Source organism: Cnephaeus nilssonii (genome assembly GCF_951640355.1).
Source record: "Cnephaeus nilssonii genome assembly, chromosome: 6".
NCBI classification, from domain to species: Eukaryota; Metazoa; Chordata; class Mammalia; order Chiroptera; family Vespertilionidae; genus Cnephaeus; species Cnephaeus nilssonii.
Window position 1 is genome coordinate 22,948,510 of NC_137077.1, and position 10,094 is coordinate 22,958,603.

General features: G+C 34.8%; 2 protein-coding genes across 2 annotated transcripts; both read right to left on the bottom strand.

The window, feature by feature from the left end:
* Positions 1-964: 964 nt before the first annotated feature.
* On the bottom strand, positions 965-1,942 carry LOC307102230 (taste receptor type 2 member 19-like; the record flags this gene model as incomplete). Its single annotated transcript, XM_079775729.1, has 1 exon — positions 965-1,942. The coding sequence occupies one exon, from the start codon at positions 1,940-1,942 to the stop codon at positions 965-967; it is 978 nt and encodes a 325-aa protein (XP_079631855.1).
* A 6,118-nt stretch (positions 1,943-8,060) lies between these two features.
* Positions 8,061-9,008, bottom strand: LOC307102075 (putative taste receptor type 2 member 33; the record flags this gene model as incomplete). The annotated part of the gene is made up of 1 exon (XM_079775524.1): positions 8,061-9,008. The coding sequence occupies one exon, from the start codon at positions 9,006-9,008 to the stop codon at positions 8,061-8,063; it is 948 nt and encodes a 315-aa protein (XP_079631650.1).
* Between the last annotated feature and the right edge of the window lie 1,086 nt (positions 9,009-10,094).

Consider the following 10,094-nt stretch of genomic DNA (forward strand, 5'->3'; position numbering starts at 1 on the left):
ACTAAGCATCCATCCTCAATGTGCGAAGTAGAATTGAATATCCTTGGCATCTAAAAGATTGTAGGTTCAAACAAAAAAATCTATACTCACTGTGGTACATATGTGTGGTACTAAATACAATGAAGAAAAACAATGATTTCCTGAGATGAGTTGTCAGTCCTTAAAAATACATCAATATACATAATAAATTATTCACTTGCAAGATGATAAAATAGAATATGTGAGATACTCATGGCTTCATAATCCTAAGGAATTTCTTACACCATTTTGTAAAACTAGATTGCATGCTTGAAAAAAGATAATATGGCAATCTTTCTGGTATTTTTTATAAATATGCCCACATATGCATTTTTGTGATAAGCTTAGGTAAAAGTTTTTCTAGGTATGTTGTATTGTCAATCATCGAATGAGATACAAGACGCCTTAATGAGCCAATTAATTAGGAGTCATTTATTGCATGCAGCCCAGAGGAAGGTGTCTTTTTCCAAATCTCTGAGCCCCGAAATAGAGGAAGTGTCTCATATTTATACTTTTCAAGCCTCTTTGTTTGCAGATATTACAAAGAGCTCAGTGTGAGTTATTGTTACAGAGAGTTGTAAACTTGAGTACATAATGAGTTTGTACTTGGCATAAGAATATGGGAATTATCTATTACATTGGATGGCTAGCTTGTAAGGTCAGACAGTTAAGTTTACCTTTTTCTATTATTTGAACTAAAAACAAAGTCATTTTACAGAATAACAGACTGTCTTAAAGTGACAGTTTATAATGACAGAGTTTACAGGACTAGAGACTATCTAACAATAGGCAAAGAATTCAAACAGCAGTTTTATACAAGATGGAGGTTACGATGCTTCAGGTATACCTTACCCAAATCTATACACATTAAGAAATGTAGTAGGAAGTACAAAACATTATAGACTCTATCGCTTTGTTTTCTGCCAGAAGAAACAAGATGTCCCTCTTATTTCTTTTCCTTCAGCCAGCACCTCAGCTGCCACAGAAATGACAGAAAGGCCTGTCTTAACTTTTTGTTCCCCCAAATCAGGATCAATGAGTGGGCTAAAGGATGCAGGATTCTAAGAACCTCACAAAGCATGAGAACTAAATTATTCTGCTGAATTATAGACCTCCAAATTGAGATGATTTGAGCGAGGAAATCAATGACAAACAGCAAGAGAAAGGAGATCACAGTTTGCATGGCTCTTATGTGGACCTTGGTGCTGGGATCTTGATTTCCTTTGCCACTGAGCTGCATTTTCTTCAGATGTTTCCACAGGGAAAAGATTAACAGCAGAAAAGCTGTCAGGGACATAGTAAAGGGTATGATGTTTGTAAGCGTGAATACAGTCATATTTGAAAGGTGAATAATCTTCATCAAGTTGGTCTTCCAAGTGATGTTTCTTCCATAATCATTCATCTGCATTTTTGCATCTATGCTTAGCACTGTAAGATGACAAACCAAGATGAACAAATCCCCCCACAGTATCATGATAACCACTCTTTCAGCTCTCCATTTTAGGTGAAGAAATAAAAGACAGGAGAATTTAGCTATCTTGAGCAAATAAAGTATGCTGAGGCTAGCAGCAAGCCAGAGACAAAAATGATGGTTTACTATCCATGCAATATAAACCATAAGTCTTACATCTGAACTATAGAAAGGTAGATTAAACACAGTTCCATACCAATTGAATACTATTGTCCAGAGCAAACCAATTCTGGAGACCGCCAGAGCAGTGAGAATTCGATCGGTGCAGGAGACCTTGTGTTTCTTGACCCAGTCAATGCAGTTCACCAGCGCTATGAAGCCATTGGCAAAATTTCCTAGAACAAATTCTGTCATCATTAGCATGGAAAATAATTTTTGTAGTAAACTTATCATGTCTTGGGGGGGAAAGTCAAGCCTGGAAAAGATAGTGCCAAATGTAATATTACTACTCATGATTCCTTTATAACCCCAAAGTTCCACCTGCACCTGGTTGCTAAATGTGCAGTGAAGTTCTAATTTTCTTTTGAACTCTGAGATCAATGTCAAGCAGAAAAACAACAAGGTATGCTAAGGTCTGGGTTTAAAGCTTGCTTCACTAAAGACATTGTTCCAATGATTTAAATGAATTCTTGTTCCCACAGTGAGGAACTTGCTATAGGCTGGAAGATTTCATAGCTGATGTTGAAACGAGAGCTGAATTCTCATTTGTTAACACGCAAATAGAGACAAATTCCCTTTCACCATTTGGCAATGTTTTGCCTTTCTCGCCTTTACATCATTTGAATTAATCAAGTTAAGATGTAAACTAGTAAAATTTTAAAATCAAATACCTAGGATATTCAGTCAATGTCTAAATTGATCATTGGATCTTCATCATCTAGTGATGACCATAATGGCTCATTATTGCTGACAATTTATTTTAACAAAAACATTGGATCCACACAGGAAGACTTAAAGGAACATATCTATTGGTTTACTAAGTGTTTCCTTTCAAAAACATTCCAGTTTCCCTAGGACCATTAAGAAGGCTAATACTAAAATTGGATGCAGATAACTAATATTCATAAATAGCTTCAATGTTTACAAGCTTATAAATATATACACACCACCTATACATTTCACTTGTTCTCCTGAAAAAGTCTGATGAACAGTAAGATACAAACCATTGTCCTGTAATTTTCAAAATGAAACATATATATTATGAGGTCTTTTAGATTTAAATCTGCTTCTCTTTCATCAGGCTTTTTTTTAGACCATTATTAATATTTGTCAAGCATATATCTCATACTTAGTTTTTTTATAAAGGCAACTCTATTTAGTCTATTTAATATTAACACATTAAATATTTTGTTAAAATATTTGGCAATTTTATAAATATTCCTGAAACGTCATTGTGATTTTGATTGTAAATGCATTGGGCACAAGGGCTTGGACACAATGGCTACCTTATGAAATTGATTCTATCTACTCAAGAACATGGTATATACCCACATTTGTTCAGACCCTCCTTTATGTTCTTAAGTACAACTTAATAAATGTTTCAGTAAAATATGATGTAATGTTTCTGAGGTTTATCTCCACACACCTTTTAGTTCTTGTTGCCATGAGAAGCCTCTTCCTGGTGATATTTCCTGAGTCTTGGGAGAGCCCCATGCTCTGGGGACTTTTACTCTGCTCTGTGCTTGCACTACACAATAAGTCACTTAGCATCTTAGAACTTCAATTCTTCACATGAGAAATAGTATCATGCACATGTGAGAATCAGTAAGTTATGAAGTACACAGCTTACATGGCACATAAAAGTATAATTTCCTCTTTTTAGTGGCTACCTATTACATATGTCCACTTTTAATTTTATTTCATAGCTTATATTCTTTATTAAAATTTCTCCAAAAGTCACATAGAAGAGATGTTAAACATATATTTATTCAATGAATAAATTAATGAGCTACATTAGGAAAACAAGAAAATCAATTTCAAACACAAAGCCCACACATTGAAGATATTTGTGAATGTTAGCCATGAGTAAAGACTTCTTCATTTCTAAACATAGATTCTGTTATATTAAAGGTTTAGCAGTATTGAACACAGGACATGTGGCCATAATTTTCTCTCCTTTACTCCACCTCTTGAACTCAATTTACTGTAAATGTTTTAGCTACTCACCAGTAAAACAGGGATATGTGATAACATAAAATATACCAAAACACAAATCTCCCAAAGAGCTTTTTGCAATTAAAAGACAATCATTACTCAAGATTTGGTAGTCTTAAGCATTAAAATGAAAATAAATTGAAGCACATGTTTGAAAAGTACTGCAAATACAATTAATTTCTAAATGAAAATTAGATATTCCTACTAATAAATATAATTAATAAATTCTTGAATGTGAAACTAATGATTTAAAAAGCTTAATGGAAAGAAAGCAGCTTCATGATTTGAAGGAATCTCTACAAAGTCATTTGTATATTGGGTCCTATTTTTGAGGTAATAAATTTAGTGTATACAATTTTCAATAGTCCATAATTTATTCTTCATTTTCAATCTGAAATCTTAGACATATACTCTAAATTAGGAATATTTTGTGTATAAAATTATAAAGTTCTATTTTTAGTAACTTTGTGTTACATACCTACACATATATCTGATATTTTACAGATTTCTTATTTTAAAATCTGAAAAGGTTAAAATTGACACAATTGTAGGGGTACAGACACTCTGCATGTTGCTTACAAGTCCCAAGGGAGACTGGGAGAGTAAACCCCTGGTGAATCAGTGCAAAGCCATCTCCTCATAGGCTGAGGACTACCTTCTGTTTGAAAAACAAAACGGGAAGAGCACAGCATTAAACCAAGCGTGGAGCTCCTCTATACCCAAGGCCCACAACTGCACAAGTAGTGCATTGAGGAAACCAGTGAACATTCTGGATGACTGGAGGGCATGCGTACATCTGAGTGGCACAAGAGTGAGCTGTTTAGACACAAATGTGTGTGCTTTCTCGGCTTCCCTAGACCAGTGGTCGGCAAACCACAGCTCATGAGCCACATGCTGCTCTTTGGCCCCTTGAGTGTGGCTCTTCAATAAAATACCACATGCAAGCGCGCACGTACAGTGCCATTGAAACTTCGTGGTCCGTGCGCAGAAGTCGGTTTTCGACCTGGGCGAGTCTATTTTGAAGAAGTGGCATTAGAAGAAGTGGGGGTGTCAGTTGGTCAGGCGAGAGGAGCCGCGGTTTGCCGACCGCTGCCCTACCAGTGGTCGGCAAACTGCGGCTCGCGAGCCACGTGCAGCTCTTTGGCCCCTTGAGTTTTTAGCAAAGGGCAGCTTAGGAGTACTCTAATTAAGTTAATGACAATGTACCTACGTATATAGTTTAAGTTTAAAAAATTTGGCTCTCAAAAGAAATTTCAATCCTTGTACTATTGATATTTGGCTCTGTTGACTAATGAGTTTGACGACCACTGCCCTAGACCATCTCCTAATCATTTGGTCAATACCCTGCCTGAGCCAGATCATCTGTCCATTTTGGACTTGAATACAACACCACATTGTGGAGCATGAGATCTGACTTTCTAAATGGCCACCAAGGGGCTAGATGAACAGAGATGTTAGTTCTGCTTTGGATAAAACCTGGCCAATGGGAAATAGGAGACATGAGAGCCAAAGGTGTGCATCCTCTCTTCTCTTTCTCCTCCATGGACTAATGCTGCATATGGTTCCGCCTTGTAACCTTCCCAAAAAAGTCTTGTGTGCCAATCACTGACCATCATTTTGTCTTTCAACATATGTAAAGTGGCAGCCATTTGAGTAATGTATCACAGCACATCAGTCTATATCTTCTCTTGCTTCATTTTTACATGTGCTTCCTACTGATGCTTCAGACACCTTCTCAAATAAATGTTATCACTTTAATCCCCAACTTTGATTCTGGCTTTAGAGGCCCCAGGCTAAGGTGTTCATTGAATTATACAACTGTTATTAGCTCACTTTAAGTGACTTTATAATATATATATACATATATATATATATATATATATATATATATATATATATATATACATATATATATATATATAGCTAATATCCTAAGTATCCATCCTGGTAATGATGTCATATAGCAACACCCAGCTTCCTCTCCCTAGCAACTAGCCTCCTTGAGTATCTTCAGCTCAAGAACACAACTTGCTTTATAGCCAGGTGGAAACATTTTACACTGTAACCAAATGTCTGTGAAGCATTTTTTGTGTGCCTCATCTCATTTGATCCTCACGAAAGTTCTGCATTAGGTAGATAGAAGACTTGGTGGAATCCTATTTTCTTTTCATTAGCCAGAAAATGGAGATTTAGAAAGTTTAGAAACTTGACCCAACTAAAAAGAAGTAAGAAGTGGTGGACCTTGAAAATGACTTCAGGTTTTCTCACTGTGCAGAATATAATCAAACATTGTTGCAATTGAATATTTTACCCTTTGTTCTCCCTGTGTGCTCTACAATAATAATCTGCTTCGTGTTGATATTTACTGCTGTGTTGCTAACAATTACCTGAAAGAGAAGTTGGGATGCTTCACTGAGCTGGAAAAAGTTTAACTAAATCAGAAAGCAGGTCTAATTAAGCAAGTTTGTTTTATATTTATAAAAGACTAAGTTGACTCGCATATGAGCGATACATATAAAGCTCTTGCTGGCGCCAATCACCCACATGTGTTTCCATCTGTCATTATCGACTGAGAATTTGGTTGACACTTCTACTACAGAGAAAGGGTAAATAGTGACATTAAAATATTTCTTCTAATTAATTTCCTTTCAATATGCACATTTTAGTAGGACAGCTGAGGTAGTAAAGCAATTACTAACTCAATTTTAATAAGTCAGATACCATTTTTATATGTGCAATACTCAGCTTGAAAAATATCAGAAATATATATATACAAATTTAGAAAAATCCTTTATATGCCTTTTTCAAACTATTGTGATAGATGCTATCTAATTTTGATGTTCCACCTTGTCTCTATCCACTCATATGATATGGCTGAGTCAAGGCTATATGCTAGTGATATTTCCCCTATACCATGATGCAATAGTCAAAATTTTGCTCTGAGAAATGCTTCTCAGATGTACCTGTTACATGAATCAAGAAATTCATGCAATCTATAGGTTTTGTGAAGTTTCATTTTAATTGTTTCTCAGCCTTAATATAGTTATTTCATTCATCCATTTTTGACCAACTATTGTATCAATTGCCTGGTAGGCCCTGGGAGTGACTAGTAAACAACATAGACATGATCATCACTTTTCTGAGGCTTATATTGTACTGGGGAAGATAAATTATGTGCACAAAAAATCAAATGGGGACATGATTTGTTTTAAACTTTTAAAATATGTTAATATTTCATAACCCAAGATTTAATGCAGTCATGTAGAATTCAAGGTGCTGAACAAGATTGTACCTTACTTTCTTACTATAGAGCTTTCTATCAAGGAATTTTCAAACATATTTCCTTTGATTTCATCATTTTTCAATTATGATAAAATAGTTCTTTAAGATAGCCCCTATAATTATTATATAGACTTAATAAATTCCATTTTACTGTATGCAGAAAGAATCATTGAATTACATATTACAATTTCTTTACTATTAATACAATGAGCTTTTTGTTTAATGGGGAAGATTTAAGTCTTCAAATCTGAAGTTTAAAAATAAATTTAAGAATGAAGATGTAAGAAATATTTATAAATATAAAGCCCAGAAATGGTATAGAAAAAAATGAAATATTTGACATCACACCTCAACTTCAACAATAGTTTCCGTTCAAAAACTATAAAAGGATGAATTTCCTAACAACATAAAATTTGACAACTTTTCAATAATGTATCAATCAAGTTTCTTTCAACTTTAATGCAGCATTTGATTTTTCTAAACTTTTCACCTATTTGTATCAAATAAAATATTCTTTAGTACCCTTTATTGTATACATATACAATATGTCACTCTTGAATTATAAGTAAATTTATAATTTACTCTAAATATGTTTGTCACTCTTAAATTCTTAGCAAAAGTTCTGGTTGCTGTCTGTTAACCAGAAATGAAATATTTATGGTGGAATAAAGTCTGTCCCAAATAAGCATAATCACTGTATGATTTAGAATTGAATATCCTTACCATGAAAAAGATTAGAAGTTCTAACACTGAAATCTAAACACAGTGGGGTGCAAATTACAATTAAAAATCACAATGATTTTCAGAGTTAAGTTGGCAGCTCTTAAAAATCCAAAAATATAGATCATAAATTTTTCAATTGCAACATGATAACATGGATTATGTATGTGAAATACACATGACCTTATAATTCTAAGGAATTTATCACAGTATTGTGTATAACTACATTGCTTTTCCGAAAAAAAATTGATTCAAGGTACGTTCTTTCCATTTTTTTCTCATAGTTTTCATACATCCACATATATATTTTTTTATCTGATAAACAGGCAAATCTTTGAAAATTGTTTCATTATATACACTATGGTAAAACCAGGAGGAAATATAATATGTTACAGGCTCCATCACTTTATTTTTGCTAGAATACAAATGATTTCCCTCTTAGTGTTGAAAGCTTCCATTCTTCCAGCCAGCACCTCACCTGCCATAAAGCTGAGACAAAGTCCTGACTTAGCTTCTTGTTTCCCCAAATCAGAATTAGTGAGTGGCCTGAAACATAGGCAAGTGCCCAAACCTGGAAACACAGGAAAACTGGTATATCCCGAGGATTATAGAAACTCCACACCGAGATGATTAGAGTCACAAAGTAAATGGCAAATAGCAAGAGAAAGGAGATGACAGTTTGCATGGCCCTTATATGGACCTTGGTGCTGAGATCTTGAGTTTCTTTACCACTGAGCTGCATCCTCTTGAGATGTTTCCACAGGGAAAAGATTAACAGCAGAAAAGCTGTCAGGGACATAGAAAAGGGTATGAAGTTTACGAGCGTAAATACAGTCAAATTTGAAAGGTATACAATACCCCTCAAGTTGGTCTTCCAAGTGATGTTTCCTTTATATTCATGCACCTGCATTTCTTCATCTGTGCTTAACACCGCAAGACGAAAAACCAGGAAGACCAAAGTCCCCCACAGTATCACGAGAACCACTCTTTTAGCTCTCCATTTTAGGTGAAGAAAAAATAGGCTGGGGAAATTGGCTATCTTGAGCAAATAAAATATGCTGAGGCTGGTGGCAAGCCAGAGGCTAAAATGGTTGCTTACTACCCAGGCAATAGAAACAATAGTTCTTACTCTTAAACTATACAAAGCTGGATTAAACAGAGTTGCATACCAATGGAATATTATTACCCAGAGCAAACCAATTCTGGAGACCGCCAAAGCAGTGAGAATTCCATCAGCGCAGGAGAGCTTGTGTTTCTTGACCCAGTCAATGCAGTTCACCAGCGCTATGAAGCCATTGGCAACATTTCCTAGAACAAATTCTGCTATAACTAGTATGGAAAGAATGCTCGGTAATAAACTCATCGTGTCGAGGAGGGGGTAAAGGCCAAGTCAAATATCACGGGTTGTGATTCATTTAATATTTTGACCTTCAGTTCTATTTGTAGCTAATCTTAAATCTGCATAAAATACTTGTTTCTTTTCAATTCTATGACCAGTGCCAAGCAAGAAAGCACCAGGGTATGCTAATGGAAGAGCTCAATGCTTTCTTTATGAAAAACGTTGTTATGTTCCAAACAGCTTATATGAACTCCTATTCAAATACTTTATGTCCTTGTTGTAGACTGGAATATCTCATAACTGATGTTGTGAAAGCTGAATTCTCATTTGCTAGCATGCAAATATAGACATATTCTCTTTCATTGCTTTGCAATTGTCTTTCTATAATTCATGTTCAGCAACTTTGTCATTGGAAAAATTTAAAAACCCAATACATTGAATACATGGCGAATGCTCAACTGTTCAACGAAGCTTGGCCATAGATAGGATTATTATCACCACGGATTTTTTAAATAATTTTTATTGAATTTATTGAGATGACATTGGTTAATACAATTATATAGGTTTCAAGTGTACAATTCTATAATATACCATCTGTATATGATATTGTGTGCTTGATAATGTGTGTTCACCACTCCTAGTCAAGGCTCATTCCATCACCATTTATACCCCTTTTGTTTTTAATGTCAGATAAATGTAGAAAGAATTCAAGTTTTTCCTACTAAAGCATCAAGCTTTCTTGGTACCTCAGGAAGATCAAGACTCACTAAGGGCTGACTGCTGATAACTAACATTTAAGTATACTCTTATTGTTTATAAACTCATAAGCATACAAGCACACGTACACACACACACACACACACACACACACACACACACACACACGCACACACACAGCTCATGGAAGAAAGAAATTATTGTCCCACAGTTTTCAAAATGAAAAAATGTGTCTCAGTGAGGTCATCTAGGTTTAAATCCATCTTTTATTTCATTCAAGCTTTTTAGGCCATTACCAAAAGATGTGAAACATCTCTCATGTTATGGCTTTGATAAAATTTCTCATTTGAGTCTATGTAAAATTTACACATTAAATATTTAATATAAATGCTC